A 22,599-nucleotide genomic window follows, 5' to 3' on the forward strand; every position below is an offset into this window, starting at 1 on the left:
CTTTTAGTGATAATCGAAGGTTTAAATCGCATGGCACATTCAACTGCGATTGGTCAAGTGACAAGCCACTGCACACAAACTACATCTAAATAAAAATGTACTTTTCAGTCCAGTGCTGGATGAAGGCCTCCCCACGCTGGTGTCAGTCATCAGGGTTGTTAGATCATAATTTCACCACGCTGGTCAGTGCCGGTTGGTGATGTTGGTAACCGAAAAACGCAAAAAAAATTAACAATCGGATTTTTTTTTTTTTTACGTTCCAGGTGTGGCGGATGGCGCGTGCGGAGCATGCCCTGGACATGGATCTGAGGCGGCAGCACGCCGCCTGGGCCCAGCAAGATCTGGTGCTTGCCGCGCACATGTGGTTCCTGCCACCGACGGAACCGCACGGCAACTCTCCTGGAGGGCAACAACACCAGCGCTTGGCCACCCCCAGTGGCACATTCATTTTCGCCGGTTTGTCTTTAATAATTTAAAATATAATGCGATACATCTGGAGTGACTAACTCGGAGACAGTAAGACTTGGAGGCTCCATCAGGATAACACGCTATTATTAGGACCGTCTATTGTCGGCGGCACTACTTAGTTAGAACAGTTGGTAGGCTGTCTGACTAGCCCCGGGTTGGTGATGACGGTGACGACGACGAGAAGAATGGTGACGATGGACTTGAGCAGCACGACGGAGATCCCACTTCCAGCAACAGCCACGAGGTCCCCCACAGGGCCCCCTCTTATACTCTCAGCGTGGCCTCGCTCCGCCCCGGCCACGCCCCCTTTCTGGAACCTTTCTAGCATGTTCCCGAGGCTTCCCGATGGGCCCCTTCTGTGACCTTTCCCCTAGATCCCCCTCTCATGTATATCGTGGCCTGCTGACGTCAGTACTGCCGTACACCGCATATCCCCTTTTTCGCCAGCAGCCAGCGCTATGGCACTACACATCCCTTTCCTCTCAGCTGCCGGTGCCATTCATGGGGGTTGTTTACTATTCTTCATGGTGAACAGTGCGGAGGGGTGAAGATGAGGGACACAGATGTGAACATAGTGCAATACAACAATATATTTTGCTGCACTGCCCTCTGCCACAAAGCAGTGTCTGCAGCAGATTACAATGCTTGTACTGTGTTATGCATATCGGTGACTCATTGAAGTGCTATCCAGGCTCAAACCTGCTTATTTCCCGAGATCTGACGAGGTCAGACACATCTCTATATGCTAATTGTAATTTAATGCATGATTTTTCCCTTGTGATCAGCATGCCTATAGGTCATGAGAATATATGTCCGTGTATATGGGATCTTGAGTCAATAGTCTGAGGTCACACGTTCCCCAGTGCCTCTAGAATTTCACTCATCTTCACGGGGGCCAAGCCCTTTGTTACTCATTAGCTCGCATTCGTTAGCAGCTTCTTGAGTGCTGACGGTGAGTTTGTTGCCGCGATGGTGTCCACAGGCATAGACGACTTGAGGGCTCTGATTGAGGACGACATGATGGCACTGCGTGTGCTGACACCGCCCGTGCACGAAGAGGAGCTGCAAGGGCGGGCGGAAACCTGGATCGATGTGCTTCGCCACCTGGGTAACGGGGCGGTGTAATAATGTGTCGCTTAATATTTATTCTTAAGCTCGCTGTACCTGCGTTGAATCACGCGTGTGTAAGATGCGGTGTTTTTCGATTTGTGTATTTTGTATACAATGAGGTGACATGACCCCTGCAGCCGCCGGAGACTGCTACATTCATCGCATTGTTAAAATGTAGATTATCTTTTATCGAATTAAACCGTGAATTGTGCCAATTCATGAAGTCTCTGCAGGGGGTGAAAATATTCCCAGTGTGTGCACAGCCTCCCACGCTACATACCCACACGTGACCATAGCAGCAGAACTCACGTGAATTGGGTTCTCTTGTGACACGACGTCTCCGTATCCAGCAACACCGTAGGGCCAAGGCACATGGTCTCTGTACTCCAGAGAGACATTTTTATTGACTAAAAGGTGACCTCGTCCTATGAAGAGACTTCCCCCAGTCTATTGTATTGTGGTGTTCCATCGAACAAAGACGGTTACTGCATCACGCACTTTCAGATGCGCTTCTGCGGCCGTCAGCAACACTCAACCTTATGATATTAGGAATCCACTGGAGCTATGCACTTTTTATTCTAGATTGAAAACTAATTTCTTTAGAACTGCTTTTTGTGTTTAGTTTTTTGTCCTACCTCCGCACCTACGATTAGCACGTTTGGCTATGTACAGTGTGAAAGAAGTTCAACCTACATACATACAGCTATGATGCACAAGCACAACTAAAAAGAAAAGCCTGATACGTTACCTATTCATGTATTTATTTTTCTTGGTTATTTCGGTAAAGTCACGTAGAAGGGAAGTAATAAAATAATAAAAATAAAACATAATAAAATAATTCTCACGACGTTTCGGCCACAACGCAAGCAGCCGTCCTCAGGTGAAGAAACAGGTCTGTCGAGAAGACAGTGTCTGAATGACACACCCCAGGCTTGGAGTGTCTATTTAAGCTAGGTTGGAGCGGGAAGGTGCGCCTTAACAAAATTATTTGCATATCAATAGGAATTTAGCATATTTATGGGAAATGCAGATATGGGACTAGTACTACTGGTGAAGTGCGTAGGAGGTGGGAAGGGGGTTTAAAGTCATTATGCCCGTGCATTATGCAGGATTAGCAGAATCAAAGGGAGGGGGTAGGAGTAGCATTAATGAAGTGAAGGAATGTTAATAGTATGTAGCTGCAGTAACTCAACCACCACGTAAACAACTAAAGTATAAACTACATAGTATCATCAGTATACTAAATATACTCTCCAATAAGCTGATCTACTAACAGTAAGTAATACATTATAAATTACAGTATATAATTTAATGTTGGGTTTGTCTATGGCAGTATATAGCTGGGGGTAGACCCGTGTGATGTAAGAGAATAAAGTTTAGCTGAAAGCATATTATAATTTTGCGACGTAGAATTATAATGTATTACTTACTGTTAGTAGATCAGCTTATTGGAGAGTATATTTAGTATACTGATGATACTATGTAGTTTATACTTTAGTTGTTTACGTGGTGGTTGAGTTACTGCAGCTACATACTATTAACATTCCTTCACTTCATTAATGCTACTCCTACCCCCTCCCTCCCTTTGATTCTGCTAATCCTGTGTAGGGCTGTTACAGAGAGCCCGTTATGCATGGCAGCCTATGGTAAACAAGCACAGTGGGCGGGGCTACGTCAGTGCACGGGCAGGTGCCCTCTACGACGTCCGCGCTTCGGACGTTACGATCCCCCGGGGCCCCACCCCTCAGGGAGGGGGGTGTATAAAAGGGGAATGTATCGGGGGGCTCGGGAGTGATGTTTAGCTAAAGAAGAGGAGGCGGAAGACATCTGAGATAGAGCCCTGGACTCCCCCTGGTACGCCGTCCTTATCAGGACCGCACAGGCTCGAGCCAATAGCGTGGTACCAGAGCCAGAGCCAGTGCTGGTCTGGACTCTGGGTACCGGGCCCGACTGACCAGTGTCGGGCCAAGATAGCCTCCCCTAGCCCATTAGTGGAGGACTCAGAGGCAGGCTAAGGTTAGCCTAGAGGTGTGTCCTCAGATAGACGGGTGAGGGGGCCGATACCCCCTCAATTGTGTATGTCACAAAGTTGGTATTCAAATAAACAAGTGTGCCTCCAACTCCGGTGTCAACGAGTCATAAGCATTACTACATCTGGCGTCAGAAGTGAAACAAAGTACGAACATGGATACACGCCGGACGACTCGAGTCGGAGTACCAGGAGCGGAGGACACCGCTGCAGTTGGAGAGCCCGAGACGGCTGAAGATGCCATCGAGCAGCCGGGGCTGGGTGCATCCACGCCACAGCAGCTGGAGGAAGGGGAGCCGTCGACGGAGGGGCTGAGGCAGGCGCACGCGAAGCTGGCCGAGCTGCTGTACGCCGCAGCCGCCATGCTCGATAACATCACACGGCTGGGGGCTGCGGGACCGCCACGAGGCGACAGCAGCCAACGACCACAGCGCCTTCCCGCCATTTCAACGGAGCAACATTTTGAAACTCCCGCCATCGCCGCAGCTGCTGTTGAGGGCGTGGCCGCTCTAAGCATCGCGTCCAACGGCGGGAGTACAGTACCTGCCGCGTCACCACGGGTGCGACCGGCGATGCCATCGCTGCTTCGGGCCGACGCTGAGTCGAGTGAGGGAGACGAGGGAGCGCGATCGTCCTCTGCAGCCGCTGCCTTACATCAGCGACTGCCGCCGCTCAAAGAATTTGTGGGCGAGGAGGGCGACTGGGGCGGCTTCCAGCGGCGCTTCCTCGCTCACCAGGAGATGGCACAGTGGACAGACGCCGAGGCTCTCCGAGCACTGCCAGCACTCCTCGACAGCGACGCCCTCGCCACACTAACATCGGCAACGAAGGAGAGGCGTTCCACGCTGCGGAAGGCGATGCAAGTGCTGTCCGCTGTGTATGGGCCACCATCGGACTGTCGTCAACTCTTTTACGATCGCCAGCGGGGGACGAAGGAGTCGCCCCTGGCGTACCGTACAAGCCTCCTGGCGCTGGCAAAGGAAGCCTTTCCACGAATGGACGACGAGGGGATCGACGCCATGGTGACAGAAAAGATACTTTTGCTGGCGGACGACTTAGACATCGTCATTGTCGCACAGGACGATGCAGAAATGTGCTCCCTCCAAGCGGCCCGTCTTCTCCACGCAAACCTGTCCTCTCAACGACGGAAGGCCAGCAAGGCGGCGAGCGGGCGCGCCGTCGCTGCGGCCACCCTCCCGGCGGAAGAGGTTTGCGCCATCAACCATCGACGGCAGCACGGAGCGGGAGCGCGGGGGGACCGGGCCGGTTCAAGCCATCTACAACGTCCATCGTCGCCACCAGCGCTTCCACGCTGCTACAACTGCGGCATCCGGGGCCACGTCGCCTCGGGGTGCCGCTCTCCTCGGCAGCGCGGGACGACACCTCAACGGGACGCCGGCCCTCGTCACAAGCTCCACCATCATAATCCGGCGAGTCGCGGCACCCCTCACGTTTGGCCCATGCACACGCCCGTCGCACACTTAAACACCGCAGCGAAGGGGGGGCCAATATCGCGTACCATGGCACCAACACGCACCGCTCTGGGTACTCACATTGAACCCAGCCAGTGGTCCGTGTTGGCCCATCGGGTTGTAGCCGCGTCGTCGGGGTCGTCGGCCGTTGTGGGTCACATCGATGGGGTGGAGGTTCGCATCTTGGTCGATACAGGAGCATCGGCGACCATTATTTCGGAGTTGATTTATAACATTCTCCCTGCCCAGAGCCGTCCTTTGATGCCTGTTAATGTGCCATTCTTTGCTGCTAACGGGGGTTCACTTGGCATCATCGGACAAATTCGAGCCCAAATTTGTGTCGGGGATATTAAATTATCTGGGCCGATTTTTGTTTCCTCCTCGCTGGCGGTTCCGTGCCTGCTGGGGACGGATTTCCTGGCCAAAATGCCGATTAGGATATTAATCGACCAGGGATGCATTGAGCTCCCATCGGGCCGACGCATGGCGTTTTTGCCATCCCCCGCTACGAGCCAGACGGCGTTCGCGACGGTGCCGGCGTTCGTAGATAGAACGGTGCGCGTTCCTCCGGGGGCGCAAATGTTAATTCCTTTGAGACTTCGGCGGCCCTTCGCTAAGGGCATTGGGGCTCAAGGGGTTTTGCTGGGACCGTCTAGGGCCGGGGTCAGTGGACCTAATTTACTCCCGGCCCAGACCATAGTGAGAGGGGATGGAGAACCCTTCATCGCGGTCCTCAATGTGGGCTCGCAGACGGTGGTGGTCCCACAGGGGACCGTGCTTGCTCACGCAACGCCGGTGCCCTGTGAGGAACCCGTCGCGAGTCATGTCGGCGCTGCCCCTGCACCGCGACCACATTCAGACAGCGATGAAGGGTGGCTCGAGGCGCTTTGCGCGGGATCGACGGACCTGTCAAATTTAGAGCGCCAACGTCTTAAGACACTACTGAGGGAATTTTCCGACGTTTTCAGTCGGGATAAATACGATTTGGGCTGCACTCATCTGCTGCGTCACCATATTGATACGGGTGACAGCGCGCCAATACGCCAAAATCCTTTTCGGTTGAGTCCCGCCGAAAAGGACCATGTCAAATCGGCTGTTGATGACATGCTAGCCGCCGACATAATTTCTCCCTCCAACAGCCCTTGGGGAGCGCCGATCGTCCTGGTTAAGAAGCAGGACGGTTCGTTGCGGTTTTGCGTTGACTTTCGGCGCCTTAATAAAATTACGGTTGCCGACGCATACCCGCTCCCACGGATGGACGAATCGCTTGACGCCTTGGCGGGAGCGCGATTCTTCTCCACATTGGACTTACTTTCGGGATTCTGGCAGCTTCCTCTGGACGATGATTCAAAGCCTAAAACTGCTTTCCGTACTCCGCACGGCCTGTTTCAATTCAACCGGTTGCCGATGGGCTTACACTCAGCGCCGGCAACTTTCCAGCGGTTGATGGAATTGGTTTTGGCTGGATTGCAATGGGAGTCGTGCCTGATTTATTTGGATGACGTCATTGTCTTTGGCAAAACTTTTGAGGAACATCTCCAGAGGTTGCGGGCGGTTTTCCTAAAGATGCGGGCTGCTAATTTGAAATTTAAGCCCCAAAAATGCCATTTGTTACGCGAGTCGGTGCGTTATTTGGGGCACATCGTGGGGCGCTCAGGTATTTCTACCGATCCCGCCAAAACGCAGTGTGTAAGCTCCTGGCCGACTCCCACCTCAGTGGGAGAGGTTAGGAGTTTTATTGGGTTTGCGTCGTATTATAGACGCTTCGTCGCTAATTTTGCGACTATCGCCAAACCCCTACATGCTTTAACATCTAAAGGGGTTCGGTTTTGCTGGGGTCAGGAGGAGGAGGCTGCTTTTTGCTCCCTTCGGGATGCTTTGGTAAACGCTCCTCCCCTGATTTACCCTGATTTTTCAAAACCGTTCTTGCTCGACACCGATGCGAGCAACACGGGTATTGGGGGCGTGCTCTCCCAGGTGGTTGACGGCGTGGAACATGTGGTTGCGTACGGCAGTCGGGTGTTGTCTCCAGCGGAGCAACGGTATTGTGTCACCCGTAGGGAACTGTTGGCAATTGTCCATTTCGTCCAACAGTATCGCCCATATCTGTACGGTCGGCATTTCACCGTCCGCACAGATCATGCGGCACTGCAGTACGCCCTGAGGGTTCAACAGCCATCGGGACAATTGTCCCGATGGTTGGAGGTCCTCCAGGATTACGATTTCCAAACCACATACCGTAAGGGCGTTCGCCACACCAACGCGGACGCTCTGTCACGCTTGCCAACCACCTCCGAGTGTGCATGCCTCCTGGGGTCTGGACGTTGCAGGCCTCCAGGGGACACATCGGTACCTGTCTTGGCGGCCGCCAACGACGACGATGCAATGGTTCCTAATTCGATCGAACAACAGGGCAAAGATTCCCTGTTGGGGTTGCCCGTCATTGAATGGGGGCGCCTCCAGATGGAGGATGTCTCCCTCCTCGGGTGGCGACGTCGCGTTGGCGGTGCGGCGGGGGGAAAAAGAGGTGGTTCCGACGCATGGGAAATGTGCCAAGGTCTGCTAATGCATTGGGACGGGAAGTCACGTCGACATCGGCTGGTTGTCCCTACTGGGTTGCGGGGTAGGGTGGTATGGGCCGCTCATGAGCGCCTCCTACACCTGGGGACCCAAAAGACTCTCGCCTTGCTGCAACTTGATTTTTACTGGCCTGGCATGATGAGGGATGTGGGGGATTTGTTGGGATCGTGCCCTCAATGTGCACAACGCAAACCGCCGGCACGGGAGTCTAACCCGCCCTTGCAATCGATCAAAGTGTCCAGGATAAACGAGCTGGTCGCTCTGGACATTTTGGGACCATTCCCCGCCACCCCCAGAGGGAATAGATATTTGTTGACGGGTGTCGAGTATTTTACACGCTGGCCTATGGCCTGGCCTTTGGCCAACCAGTCGGCAGCAGCCATCGTGGAGGCCTTTGTTCAGGGTTATGTCCTGGACAAAGGTGCTCCGGAGAGGCTGCTGACCGACCAGGGCAGAAATTTTTCCGGTAAACTACTCAGACAAGTCTGCGATCTCCTGGGCACAAAGAAAATTCGGACCTCCCCATATCACCCACAAACTGACGGGATGGTCGAACGTTTGCATCGCACCATCTCGTCCATGTTATCACAACAAGTTTCGGACTCGCAAACGGATTGGGACCTACAAATTCAGGGGGTCTTGGCGGCGTACCGGATGGCACCCCATGCGGCTACGGGGTTTTCTCCCTTTTACCTCATGTACGGCCGAGAACCAGACCCGCCTGTTCGTGCCCAGTTGCGGATCCCCGTGCCGCAGGGAAAAACTAATCTGGCTGACCACGTTAAATTTAATCTGGACAAATTGACCGAGGCACGGGATGCTGCAATGCAAAACTCTGACCTCCGTCAGAAGGCAAATGAGCGCCTCAGATTGAGTCGAGCGCACATGCTGCAGTGGAAGCCGGGGGACAAGGCATGGTTGCACTGCCCCCAGGTGCCACTGGCAACCTCCTCTAAACTTGTGCGGCCGTGGCGGGGCCCTGTGGAAGTGGTGGAGGTGTTACGTCCGCAGTGCGTGCGCATCAAGTGGGGGAAGCGGCGATGGTTCGTGCACCCCTCCAGATTAAAACCCTTCGCTGCGGTACACAACCCCACTTCACACGCGCGTGGCCAAACATGTGGGGGGTCGGCCGACTTGCTGGGTCCGTCTCTGTCGCTCTCACCTAATGCCTTGCCGGCTGTGCCACCTTCAGGAGCATCAGGAGTGACGGGCTCACGCCCGATCACCCCTCCTGCGGATACCGAGGGTCACGCGGAGTCAGAGGAATGCTCACCTCAAGACGGACAGTCGCCACCTGATGGTCCGCCACGCGGGGTTACCCCGTGTGAGGGGCCCGCTGCAAGGACGCGCGCTAAAATGCGCAAACTGTTGTGAGGCCGGAAAATGTGTACATAGCTGTTGTGTTTATTGGCTGTTGTGTGGATGGTGTGTTTCCCGCTCCTCGGATGTACATATGTTGGGTTCACCGTTTGTTGTGTGTGCGGGGTGGGTTCCCTGCTGGTTGTATATAAGCTGTTTTTTTTACGGAATTCGTATTTATTCGGGGGGGTGCGACGGGTTGTTTCTCATCTTGTTGTTGTGTCTTGTTCTGGTTCCTGTTATGGTTCAAAAATAGTGAGGCACACGTCAGGGGGTGAAGGCACCTTTATTGTCAAATTTTGTATGTTGGCAGCCGGGACGGCTGCATGCTATGTGGGGGGGAGTGATGTAGGGCTGTTACAGAGAGCCCGTTATGCATGGCAGCCTATGGTAAACAAGCACAGTGGGCGGGGCTACGTCAGTGCACGGGCAGGTGCCCTCTACGACGTCCGCGCTTCGGACGTTACGATCCCCCGGGGCCCCACCCCTCAGGGAGGGGGGTGTATAAAAGGGGAATGTATCGGGGGGCTCGGGAGTGATGTTTAGCTAAAGAAGAGGAGGCGGAAGACGTCTGAGATAGAGCCCTGGACTCCCCCTGGTACGCCGTCCTTATCAGGACCGCGCAGGCTCGAGCCAGTGGCGTGGTACCAGAGCCAGAGCCAGTGCTGGTCTGGACTCTGGGTACCGGGCCCGACTGACCAGTGTCGGGCCAAGATAGCCTCCCCTAGCCCATTAGTGGAGGACTCAGAGGCAGGCTAAGGTTAGCCTAGAGGTGTGTCCTCAGATAGACGGGTGAGGGGGCCGATACCCCCTCAATTGTGTATGTCACAAAGTTGGTATTCAAATAAACAAGTGTGCCTCCAACTCCGGTGTCAACGAGTCATAAGCATTACTACACCTGCATAATGCACGGGCATAATGACTTTAAACCCCCTTCCCACCTCCTACGCACTTCACAAGCAGTACTAATCCCATATCTGCATTTCCCATAAATATGCTAAATTCCTATTGATATGCAAATTATTTTGTTAAGGCGCACCTTCCCGCTCCAACCTAGCTTAAATAGACACTCCAAGCCTGGGGCGTGTCATTCAGACGCTGTCTTCTCGACAGACCTGTTTCTTCACCTGAGGACGGCTGCTTACGTCGTGAGAATTATTTTATTATGTTTTATTTATATTATTTTATTACTTCCCTTCTACGTGACATTACCGAAAGAACCAAGAAGATGAATCCCTGCAGTCACGAAAGCTTTAAATCGAAATGTATTTCTTTCCTTTTAAGGCAGTGTTATTGGTGAATGTGTTGTTATTTGAACGTGGAATTTTCACCGATAGCTCGGGGCTACCAATGGAGATGAGTATCTCCCCACTGCTCGTTTGAGCAAATTAACACTTTGACTCTTAAAGGAGCTGAAAGATACGTGGTGTGGTGTGTACCACTATCGCTTGACTCTCACTGCAGCTTGTAAGGTGTTGCTTAGCTGATAACCTGTAGTACGTTTTTTCAGTAAGGCACTCTTGGTAGGAAATAGTCTGCGAATTATTCTCTGTCCTAAGCGTTGTTTTGTTAAACTGAGGAAAGACCTGTAAATGATCTTTCAAGTGTCCTGTAGATTGAAAGGAGATCGCATTTGATGGTTGACATTGCAGTGTGACCTCATCCCTGCTGTTACTAGGGATGCCGGGCTGCCTCCCAGATGACAAAAATAATGCGGGACATTACTTACAATCTTCTTGGTTCTTTCGGTAAAGTCACGTAGAAGGAAAATAATAAAAAATAAAACATAATAAAATAATTATCACGACGTTTCGGCCACAACGCAAGCAGCTTGCGTTGTGGCCGAAACGTGAGAATTATTTTATTATTTTTTATTTTTTTATTATTTTCCTTCTACGTGACTTTAACGAAAGAACCAAGAAGATGAATCCCTGCAGTCACGAAAGCTTTAAATAAAAATTACTTACAATGTTTATGTTTGAAATCAGTTGGTTTTTGTAATTGAATGAGGCTATATTTTTTCAGTTGTATATAAGTTATTTAACCAATAATGGAGGAATATGCAAGTTTACCTTTGAATGTCGTGCTATTTGGCAGATGATATGCTGGATTTGTGGGTCACTCTTCAGTCAAAGTGGCTCTTTCTCAGCAAGGTCTTCAATGAGATGGGCCTTCAGAGAGATCATCCTCAACTCGTAAGTTTCGAATTAAGTTAAATTACGAATGCACACCTACTCGTGTACGTTTAAACTGCAGTTCATGTTAACGAGCCCATATAGATGCTGACGTCATACAAATATAATCAAAAAGATGTGTGCTATCATTATCTCACAGTTTCTTGTTTGTATACAAATCTACAGCTTTTCATCTGCCCCCTTTGCTCAGTGTATGAAACACCTCTGGCTATGTTGTGTTTTTGATTCTTGCAGGCGCAGAAGTTTCACAGCGAGGTGGACAAAGTTTACCGGGACGTGGTGCAGGCCGCTCTGGACGACCCCTCCGTGCTGTCGGTGCTGGGCCACCGGCGAGAGTACGCGACTCGGCGCGACCAGTGGGGACTCGCGCTCCGCACAATGCTCGCGAGCAGCATATCCACCGCAGAACAAGTCTTCGGCGAGTTGACGCGGCTGACCGACTCTTCCCGGGAGCAGTTCGCTCGGCTGTTCCTCCTCCCAGATGAAGACATCATGGGTCTGCTCTCCTGCGCTTTTGATGCTCACAGGCTGCTGCCATTTGTGACGCGGTGTTTTCCCGGCGTGGTTGGCTTGGGCTTTGACGCGTGTCCACCACCCAGCGCTGGCGATGGCTCTGAGGCTGCTGACCCAGCGTTACGCGCCTGTGCAGATCCTCTCTCCATTGTCGCGGCTCACGGGGAGGTGGGGGAAGTCTTACGCTTGCGAGAAGACGTTCGGCCACGGTACTGCCCAATTGCTTGGCTGCAGGACTTTGAAAGGTCCCTCGCATCCACTGGCTGCCATCAGTTGGTTGAATGTGTTGCGTTCATGTCAGGCGAGCCCTTTCTCGACCCATCAGAGATAGCAAACAGTTGCATTGTCAGGCGATGTAATTTTGGCATTTGGAATGGACCGGAGGAGGACATCACGGAGTTTTTGATTAAATGGAATGCTTTGTTGGCAAAATTTTCAGTGCAGTACATAGTTGTAGCATCTGAGGTCTTGTGGACCAAATTTATCGTCCTTACCTTGAGGGGAAATGGAAACCAAATTCAAAAAGCAAAAGACGTCTGTAACATGCAACTCGGTCGCCTGGTTTTTGCTCTGAGATGGCACATGAGCCAAGGTTCAACATCAAAAGATGCTACCAGGCTGCACCTCCTTTTGAGTTGCCTCATTACAAGGACCTGCAACCAGAGGGACAGCCTTGCCTCCGTCCGTTCGGAGGGCAGCTTTGAGTGGCAGAAGCTGATGAAGTATTACCTTGGCTCCGACGTTGACGCCGATGTCAAGCACGTTAGAGGAGGCTACGGTGGTGGAGCGGAGGGGCCGGGGTGCCGCCCGTCTTCGACCATGTCTGCTGAGTCACAGTGGAGCTGCTGGGTGGAGCAGCTGGGATTCCGCTTCTCGTACGAGCACGAATACCTGGGGCCGTGCGCCACTCGCCTCGTCATGACCCCCATGACGGAGCGCTGCCTGCTCGGCCTGGTGCTGGCCCTCAGCGACTGCGCGACTGCCGCTCTCTTTGGGCGCCCAGGGGTAGGGAAGTCAGCGATCGCCTCGGAGCTAGCATTCGCCTTTGGCAGGTTCCTGGTGAGCGCACGGTGCTCCCAGCAGCTTCTCCCCGGTGATGTCTTGCGCCTTGTTCGTGGAGCGGCGAGGTGCGGCGCCCTGCTCGTGTTGGAACATGCCGACCAGCTACTGGCCGGCACTCTGTCCATCCTATCGCAGCAGATCCTGGAGCTGCAGGCAGCTCTGAAGCAGGCGTGGCTTTTTAAGCGTGACAACAGCAGCGCACACTCACACACAAGCCACTGTGTAGACAAGAATACCGTACCAAGCAACGGTGACCATGATTCAGTGAGGCTTCCTTTACGAAACTGCGCTTGTGGAACTCATGACGCACAAAACAAAAGTTCAATTTCTGAGTCATTCAGACGAGTGAACTTTGAGGACACCTGTCTTCATGTAAATCCAAGCTTTGGTTTTTTCCTCACGTTCATTGAAAGCCCCACTAACTCTGGGTTCCCTGGGAGCCTCATGAGCTCAGCTTTCCGGTCGGTTTCCGTACTGACGCCCAGCATCCACGTAATTGTCGAGGTCCTCCTACTGGCGGAAGGATTTTGCGACTCGTTCTCACTCGCGGCCAAAGTTTCGTCTTTTTGTCAGGCTGCAGATAAGTGTGGGTTCCTGCGCCCTGTGGGTAAAATGTGCCACTTGCTAGCCATTAAGTGCATTCTTAAGGAAGCCTCCAAAATATATCACGCCAGAATTCTTGCCGATAATATCGAGGATGGCAACGGGAGCACAACCAAAGGTGACAGCACAGATTTCTACCCCTGCAGCCCTCGGCATCCCCCGCTGTCGACCAACCCAGGGCTCTCCTACAGGAAGAGCCTGCACGAGGAGCGTGCCGTGTGCGCTGCATTCCACGGAGTGAACGTGCTCTTCAGGGCAGACTCCCTGCGGGAGGCGCAGGACCTGCTCGGGGAGTTCATGCCGTCGTTCATTAATGCACGTGAAGGACGTTCCTCCGAGTCATGCCTGGAGTTTAAAAGCGCGGTCCATAGCCAAATCCGCGAGGACAACTTGCAGGTGACGGCGAGCGGTGTTCTGAGCGTGCAACAGCTGCATCAGTCGCTGCAGGCGGCCCCCGGGGTCATCTTACTGGGACGTCCGGGGAGTGGCAAGACCACGGCGTACCAGACGCTCGCAAAAGTTATCAACCGACTGCATGGTTCTGGACTTAAAACAGCGGGGTGCTCTTCTGCTGGCTTTCGGGGTGAGAGTGATGAGCTTGAGAATGCTGGCAGTCATGGCATGGAGGATGTTGAAAGTCCTTCTGACAGTATTTTGGTCAGAACTTCAGTGATTTTCCCAAATTGTTTGTCACTTGAAGACCTTGTAGGCAGCGGTTATAACAACAAAACTGGGCGGCAGGGAATTGTGCAAAAACTATTACGAAGTGCAGGTATAGAGGAAGAATCTGATGCAGGCTTAGCTGCTCCAGGAAACACCTTGAATATATCGTTGACCAACAAGCCCATGCCTAACAAAGCCAGGAGCTTCAGACAGACGTGGATCGTGTTCGATGGAAACTTTCATCAGGACCTGACGGAAGCACTGGCCACGTATTTTAAGCTAGCTTGTGGCTCTTCCTCCACCCTGAGTGACTGGCCAAAGGCTCAAGGCTTCAACAAGGTCTCATTCATCTTTGAGACGAGCGACTTGGCCCACGCGTCCCCTGCGGCTCTCGCTTGGCTGCCTCTTGTCAGCTGCTGCGGGGAAGACCAGTGGAGGAATATCCTGGAGGTGAGCACAAGCTTTCTCTTGACGCAATTCCTGGCCAATTTGAATTCTCGCATCATTTTTCAATTGACAGCCGTATGACACAGGCAACATTTCACATATTCCATGGTACGCATTATGAAATAATTTTTTAAAAAGTTGTTGCACTGTACTATCTGTGCCCCCATGTCTATGCTCGCCGCCTTCACCAACCCGCACTGACTCGCATGGTGAAGTACGGTCCAATAACCCCCAAGACCTACAAGGAGTGGGGAGGCCTTCATCCAGCAGTGGACTGACAAAAAGGGCTGTAAATGCAGGTGTAGAATTCACTCTACTGATGTGTTTTATAACTCGTGAATGTCTCCTCCCAGTCATGGCTGGAGGGGGAGTCCATTAAGCTCGGTGTGACTCACGGAGAAGCGCAAGCCTGGAGGTCTCTGGCTGAGGACGTGTTCCCACCAACGCTCGCGTTCTTGCGGAGTAACCCACTGGCCCTGGCTCCGTGTGGTGGCAGCGCCGCGCCGGACGGCGTGCAGGAGGTCGCGTCGTTCCTCGGCTTCATCACCGCCCTCTTGGAGACGTTTCCAATCGCACCGCGGCAAGAGGAGTGTGGCACCAAGGATGAGCAGGGCCTTGCTGGAGGTGAGGCGGACACCTCGGCTGTTAGTGAAATTACTTGGCCAGAAATGTTTAATTGTTTAATGTTTACTTCGGTGGAATGGTGGTGCATTGGTTAGTGCATTGCGCATTGAACCTGGCGGCCTGAGTTTGATTTCCATCGACGCTTAAAATCAGTGGTGAGTGATATCTTAAACAGTACTGGGAGTACCCCCACCACTCCTTCACCACCTCCACTAATCAGTGTGCTGAAGTACGGTCAAACAACACATTCATTTTAAGGAGAGTCAAATTGACAAAGGCCTGTAAATAATAAAGCAATTTACCTTTCAGCAAAGCATCCATTACTTTTACAACTCTGAGTTCTGATTGGAATGATAGGCTTATTCCATGTTATTCCTTTTGAATATGGGTAGGCACTAGAATGCCAGGAGACACCCAGCATATGAGTGGAGAATACTCAAACCTTACACAGGTCAAATTTCACACTGCACATCATCTCTACGTGATCCACAAACCCTCCAGATCATTAGATGACAATCACGCATCGCTTTTCTTCAACCCCATTAATTTCAATCAATGAAGTGGAGGCATCTCCGTATGATGCACCAGCTAGATTTTCAATCCTGACGAAGAGGTCACATCATGTTATGCTGAGCAGAGAAGACACGGCTGAATTTATATTAGTGAACATGATTTATTTTATGTGCCCCCATCTCTGTCAGATGACTAACTCGATATACACCCACAGCTCCATTTTCCAATTACCCCGCAAGCTGTAGGATGGGCACGTGAACTGCATTTAGCTGTGATGTCCAATCAGTCACAGTAGAATATCCTGCCATCGATCTTTAATGGTAATTTCAGCCAAGGTGATGGAAAAAATGTTTATGATATCTGTGTGTAATTGGCAGTTAATTGCAAATATATTTTTTTATTTTAATATGTTCTTGGATGAGATTCAGCCGCTTAAAAGTTGTTTTATATATACATATATATAACTGAAAATGCGTCTTATTTTTTATCCTGGCAAAATTGCATGGTGCTCTCTTTAAATGGGGGTGAAATGGAGGGTTATAACAGTTGACCTCCATCTAAAATGACACAATATTTTGATGGGTCGTTTTATTTTTTTATTTTACATCAATAACTTACATGCTAATTGCTATATTTGCGTCTTCTGCACCAGTAAACATGGGTTGCTATTCTTGCTAGCTGAATAAAAAAAATGCTAAATGTAACAAATTTAATTGAATCTTGGACATTGATCACTAAGTTTAAAGACAGCAATCTTTCGTAATTTGCCCTGTTTCATTTGCGTGTGTTTTTTTTGGGCGGTGGTCGGGGGTGGAAATGACTTCCTTATGTAATTAGCTTCACCGCCACAAGACGTTCCTGGGTGGTCATGCAGCGCCGAACGGGCCGTTGCGCTGTTCCTCTTCTCCTACGTGTGGGGCTTCGGAGGACGCCTGGAGACAAGGTCAGCAGGAAGCTTTGTCTCTAACAGGGCATTCATTACCAGAGGCACTGCAGCTCACCGATTCCGCACGCAGGAGTGGAACCACACAATGACGCTCGCCCCTTTGGAAAGGAAATTGTGTTCTTCTGTGAATCCGAGTTCTTGGAACACATTGCACTCCCTCCTGCGTGGAAATAAAGACCCAGTTGTTTACGCGTTGAGTCCATTCGTTGTGTAACCGGGAGTGGCGTGTGTTTTGTTAAGGTGCCATTACATGTCAGGAATATAATTGGCTGATACAATATTTCAGCTGATGAGCTTTTTGGTTGCCTTTGTTGCTTGGCCACTACCGTTTGCAACAGCCTATCATGTGAAGCGAGTGATGTTCCAAGTCCTACAGCAGATGGGCACGTGTCTTTGTGTGTGGAGGGGCAATGGGGGGGCTGACATGGTGGTGGGGGGCAGGGGTGACGAAATACACTCACAATAATATAACTTATTCACATTGAATCTCATGAGTATGGATACATGTTAATTAATTATGTGAAAAAAGCATCCGTATCTGTCAATTAGGTTCCATTTGAGTATTTAACCACAGGTTACTTTTCTCTTGTATAGAATAGGGGCTTGTTTAATTGAATCAATTATGTATATTTCATTTATTTAATATATCTTTATAATAAACCTTTACCAAAAAACTTGAAAAAATATCTATTTTTGATGTGGAATAAATCCACATTTATCCAACCACAAAGCCCTCTTCTACCGACTCATGACTCACTTGCCTGCTTCCCTCCTCGCACTGCATTTATATGTTCACTCGTACGTATTGTGTGCACGAATCTGTTATTGTTGCATGTGATTGCATAACAGCGCAATTCGTTTACCATTCATTTGTATCAAAACAACAATTGAATCTTTGAACAAATATAGATAAATTGCTTAGTTTCATCGCTGTTAGCGATCCAGACATGATGTTAACTTTAAAAGTGGCCTTAATTTAAACCCAAAAAACAAAATGTCCTGTGTGGGTGTGTGTGCGTCATGCGGTGGCAGACACTGGGGCGAGTTTGACTCGGTGGCCCGGCGTGTTTTGAGCACGAGCCGGCACGGAGTCACGCTGCCGGAATGTGGCACGGTGTTTGAGCTGTGGCCTGAACCACCCGAGGGCCGCCTTGTCGTTTGGGAAGTCTCGCAGGCGTCGGCCACAAGCAACCCCAGGGATGGATTCGCTCCCTTTCCACAGGTACAGTGATACTCCTCCAGTGCCGATGTGAAAATCCATCCCGAGGTTTCCAGCTTCACCACATTATTTGGTTTATTGATTTCAACTTATTTCAGCCGCTCTGTTAAGTAGCGTAATGCCACCCTTGGGGCTAATTTACGCTTCTTAAAGATCTTGGGCTGCCTACAAACTTTTAAAACGCACAGTAATTAATGGCTATTTGGATACGGCACAGAATGACTCCGGATCACGAACCAGAGCTCTTTCAAACTAAATTTAGGACACTCATTGTTAAACTAGGACTTGAATATGAGTGCATGTCTCTCATCGCAGTGTGTTTCTTCTGATGTTCACAAAGTCTAAAATGTGCTTATGGTAGTGATCGAGTTAATCAATATGCTGCTAACCATGGAATCAAAATGAAAAAAGTGTTCACATGCGTACTCATTATGAAGCATGACATGTACTTTCTGTGCATCACAGCATCTTGCTATGGTAGGTTCTTCGTAAATAAAGATGATGATTACAGTAACAGTCATGCACAGTGCTATGTTGCATGTCTCTTAGTTGTGTGATAAATCACCTCCCCCAAAGCAATTCAACAAAATGTCACTGTTTGGGGTTGTGATTTAAATCAATACTATTTCGTTTTGTTTCTGTCTCGTTTGTATTGTTTTATTTGTATTATTTATCATACTTTTTCTGTCTTATTTGCATGGTTTGTGTTCTTGATGAGCAAGAGCGTAACTTTTTTTAAAGTTGTTGATTGCTCTTTCTCCACTGCTATCCCCATAGTCTTTAACTCCCTTTCCCCAGCCATCTGTGCTATTGACACTTCCCCAATTTAAGTTCCGACTCAAGAACGTTTTTTTCCCTGCCTACAAAACAAATATGCCCACTGTTTCTATACAGCGTCTTGACATGTGAGCACATTCATACGCTACGTAAAATAAAATTTTATTTCATAAGTAACATGGTCATGTCATTGCGATCACATTTGCTTATATCTAAATCAATTGCCTTTTACACACACACACATACATATCAATGCATGTACCCTGAGCATAGGAATTTGTTTAAATGAACAGCGCGATGCACTGTTACATTCTACTATCTTATTCCACCTCCCACAGCACAAGTGGTACGCGCGACTCGTGGAGATGCTGGTGTCGGCAGGTTCCCCGTGTCTCCTGCTGTCTCAGGCGGGCAGCCTCAACAAGGAGCCGGCTGCCACATGGCTCTTCCGGTCACTCTGCACTCCAGGGAGGAACTTGTTTGGCCAGGGCGGCGAGCAGCACCGTGTGGCCGTGTCGCCCTGCCTGAAGGCGTCGCGCCTCCGTCAGGTTCTCCGGGAGAAATTGTCCCTCAGCCGCGTGGTGAATTTGAGCGCCAAAGGAGAAAACGTTTTGGGCTCTGGATCTAGAGCAGAGCGAGCACCCTTCCTGGTTTTTCTGGATGATCTCCACCTGGCTAAAGTTGGTACGTAATTATGTTCTGTTTTGAAATCATTGTAGGATTTCCACGGGATTTGTGGTTATAAAGATAAGAAGTGTATTCCTAAATTGGCTGTGGTAGGAGTCTGAGCAGAGCAGAACACAATGACGAAATCTTAACATAGGATATGTCCAACAAGGATCAAATGATAGTATTGTGTGTCAAAGACCATTTGGCTGGAATTACGTTCGTCTTCAGTTGAATGATTCTTGGAGCTTTGCACTTCTGGCAAATTGATTACTCGTTACATCTATTTTGAAAAAAATGTTTCGTCATGAAAAACATGCGATATTATCTGGTCTGTTCCCGAGTCAATATTCGCCAAGGTACAAACACGGTGCCCCATGGTCACAATATTATTTACCGAGTGGTGCTCATCCTCAGTGTATTGTGATGCATAACTGTGTGCATCGTGGGAGTGAAATATTTGATGTTCTGCAGATGTCAAGTCTAGCAGCCAGCCTCTGGTAGAAGTTACCCGGCAGCTGCTGTCGATGAAATCTGTGTACGACCCTGAACGCATGCAGTCTGCGAGTTTCTATTCAGCTCCTTTAAATATCCTGGCGTCGTGGGTGAACAATGGGGAGCAGAGCCGGACTGTGCCAGCACGTCTCGCCCACCTCTTCACAACACTCACCTTGCCGGCGGTGACAGAGGAGCACATTTTCACGGTCTGCGTTCCATCGCTACTAGTCTGGCTGCAGGAACTTCCGACCAATACTTTGGTTCACCCCGAGCGCCTGGCCGATGCCTTGGTCAGAGCTACATGGGAGGTGATCTCGCAGATGAGGGAATGGCTAAAGCTCTCCCAAGCTGAAGTGTGCTGTCCATTCTCTCTGAGCTCCGTTGGGGAGGTTTTGAGCAGCCTGCTCTCGGTGTCGCCAAAGTCGTGCATGCGAAGTTCGGAGAGCCCTTCTGCAGTTGCCTGTCGCCTCGTCCGCCTGTGGAGCCACGAGGCATGGCGCACGCTCGGAGACGGCCTCTGCACGGCAGAGGGGGAGGATGCTTTCCAGGGCATCCTGCTCGGAGCAGTGCAGAAACATGTAATTATTGGACTTTCATCAATGAGTGGGGAGTTCTCAACTGAGTCTCCGAACCAGCGACCCCAACACCACAGAAGAGCAGCGCTGAGTTTAGATACTGGGCTTGCATTATCTGCAGCGGCTTCTTCCAGCACTCTGCAAGCCAACATGTCCACATATTTTCATCTTTCTTCTATGTCTGGCAGTGAAACTGAAGATGATGATTATAATGATGATGGGAGGAGCCATTTGTTCCGGGCTGGCCACTCTTTGGCCGCTCAAGATGAACCAGCAAAACCAGCGTCGGTTGATGCACAGCGTGCCGAAAGAACAACCGCCACGGTGACAACTCCACGTTTAACAGGGTGGTCCGTGCGGAGCAGTTACGACTCCTGTACGAGCGGCAACAAATCAGGCGTGAACATGGCCCACTCACGATCAGGCAAGAGAAGCGGTAGAAAAAAGCCGGCCGACGAGCCACCGACCGGCAGCAAAGAGTTGCCACTAACGATGGGAGACATCCTCCACCACGGCGAGCAGTTCAGGGACATCCTCTACTGCGACAGCAGTGTCCTTGCACCCACCTTCACGGGGTTGCTGCCGTACAGGGGAAGAGCTCGTCACAAAGAGGTTGGGTGGCAGGAGCTGGCCCACGTGCTGGAGAAGCGTTCCGGCGACGACGGGGTGACGGAGGAGAGCACCCGCCGTGCGGCCGCGTTGTGCCGCGCGCTCTGCCGCCCAGCCTCCCACGCTCTGCTGATCGGCATTGGCCCCTGCACCGGCCGTCGGGCGCTGGTGAGGCTAGCCGCCGGCGCTTGCCGGGCCAGCGTATTTGAACTCGCGGAGGGCGCGAGCGCTGGGGGTCGTGCAACCATAGATGAATCTCTGAGGCAGCAAATCAAGATGGCCTGCTGGCATGCTGGCGCCGAGGCTAAACCAGCCGTCTTGTTGGCGACAAACTGGGTGGTTCGGCGGTGGCACGCACAACTTGTCGCGCTGGCAAGGGAAGGGATGTTCCCGGAGTTATACTCGAGTGCCGACCTGAAGGAGATTTCGGAAAAGCTGTCTGGCAGCTCTATGAGCAAAGACCGGCTGGCGAAGGTCGATAGAAGATCGCAGGGCCCTGTGGAAAGGTGAGCTGACCGTGCGTGCAACTCAGACTCATTCTAGCACACACAACCTATCCAGCATCCATATGACAAAAATTGTCTGATCTCGGAGAGCACATACATAGTCATTGTCATCATCTGCAATGATCATCCACTGCCTATGAGGAATGCCTTCCCAAGCTGTCACCATCAATCCATCTAGGACATGCACACGAGCTGATTTCATTTCTCCATCTCCGTGATTGATGTACTCTCAGGCGTGTTCCCTATTTTGGCTGCCACTCCATCGTTAGTTTCGACCACCGGTCATCATCCCTTGTAGCGTCTTGGGCTGCTCAAGCCCACTTACCTTCTGAACGGGCAATATGATGTCTTTAACTTGCGTATGCTCTCGAACTCCAGTGTTCCTATTCGGTTTCAGTATAATTCCAAGCATGCATCTCTCCACGCTTTGCACTCTTTTCAAATTTCACTTCATTGTTTTAGTCAATGCCCACATTGAACCGTTGTCTCACCCCGCAAGGTTTTTTCGGCGTGTGAGAAACCACCTGCACGTCGTGACCCTGGTGGACGCGTGGCAGAGCGGGGACGAGGAGGAGGCTGAGCTCACGCGGGGATGCAACTTCGCGTCCCTGGTGACAATGGCGACCTCTGTGAGCGTGCATTCTCGCTGGGGGCGCCGCACGCTCGTTCACGTGGCGCGCCGCCGACTTGAGTTCCTGCACGCGACCGTCAAAGGTGGGTCGCCACTTTGTTTAAAATCACTGCCATGAATGAGGCTGAACGTCCATTCCAAACTACAGTATATATATATTTTTACTATTGTAGAGTAATCGCGCTGGCTGCTGACATAAAGTGATAACTGCAGTGTACGGCAGTACGCACGTCAGCAGGCGACAGTATACACGGGGGGAAGATAACTAGGGCAGAGTTCATGGAGGGGTCCATCTGGAAGCCCCAGGAACCTGCTAGTAGGTTCTAGAAGGGGGCGTGGCCAGGGCGGAGCAAGGCCACGCCGGGAGCATCAGAGGGAGTCCTGAGCGAGAGCTCGGGGATTTTGCTGGAAGTGGGTCCCCGCGCCGTGCTGTTGTTTCGCCACCATTGTCGCCACCGTCTTCACCATCACTGGGCGCCGCTAGCTAGACAGCCTGCCAACTGTTCTAGCTAGATAGTGCCGCCGACGATAGAT

The 22,599-nt window shown here is 51.1% G+C and overlaps 1 protein-coding gene across 1 annotated transcript in view; it reads left to right on the forward strand.

Annotated features, from left to right (window-relative positions):
* The window catches only part of DNHD1 (dynein heavy chain domain 1), a 102,363-nt gene that overhangs the window by 30,778 nt on the left and 48,986 nt on the right, over positions 1-22,599 (forward strand). Inside the window, exons 20-29 of the mRNA XM_078858394.1 lie at positions 264-456; positions 1,451-1,576; positions 11,116-11,213; positions 11,448-14,504; positions 14,855-15,125; positions 16,476-16,581; positions 17,617-17,806; positions 18,919-19,264; positions 19,721-21,434; positions 21,934-22,148. Of these exons, the coding sequence (XP_078714520.1) occupies positions 264-456; positions 1,451-1,576; positions 11,116-11,213; positions 11,448-14,504; positions 14,855-15,125; positions 16,476-16,581; positions 17,617-17,806; positions 18,919-19,264; positions 19,721-21,434; positions 21,934-22,148 (6,316 nt within the window). The remainder of the gene's footprint in view (positions 1-263; positions 457-1,450; positions 1,577-11,115; positions 11,214-11,447; positions 14,505-14,854; positions 15,126-16,475; positions 16,582-17,616; positions 17,807-18,918; positions 19,265-19,720; positions 21,435-21,933; positions 22,149-22,599) is intronic.

This window comes from Lampetra fluviatilis, chromosome 1 (assembly GCF_964198595.1).
Source record: "Lampetra fluviatilis chromosome 1, kcLamFluv1.1, whole genome shotgun sequence".
Lineage (NCBI taxonomy): Eukaryota > Metazoa > Chordata > Hyperoartia > Petromyzontiformes > Petromyzontidae > Lampetra > Lampetra fluviatilis.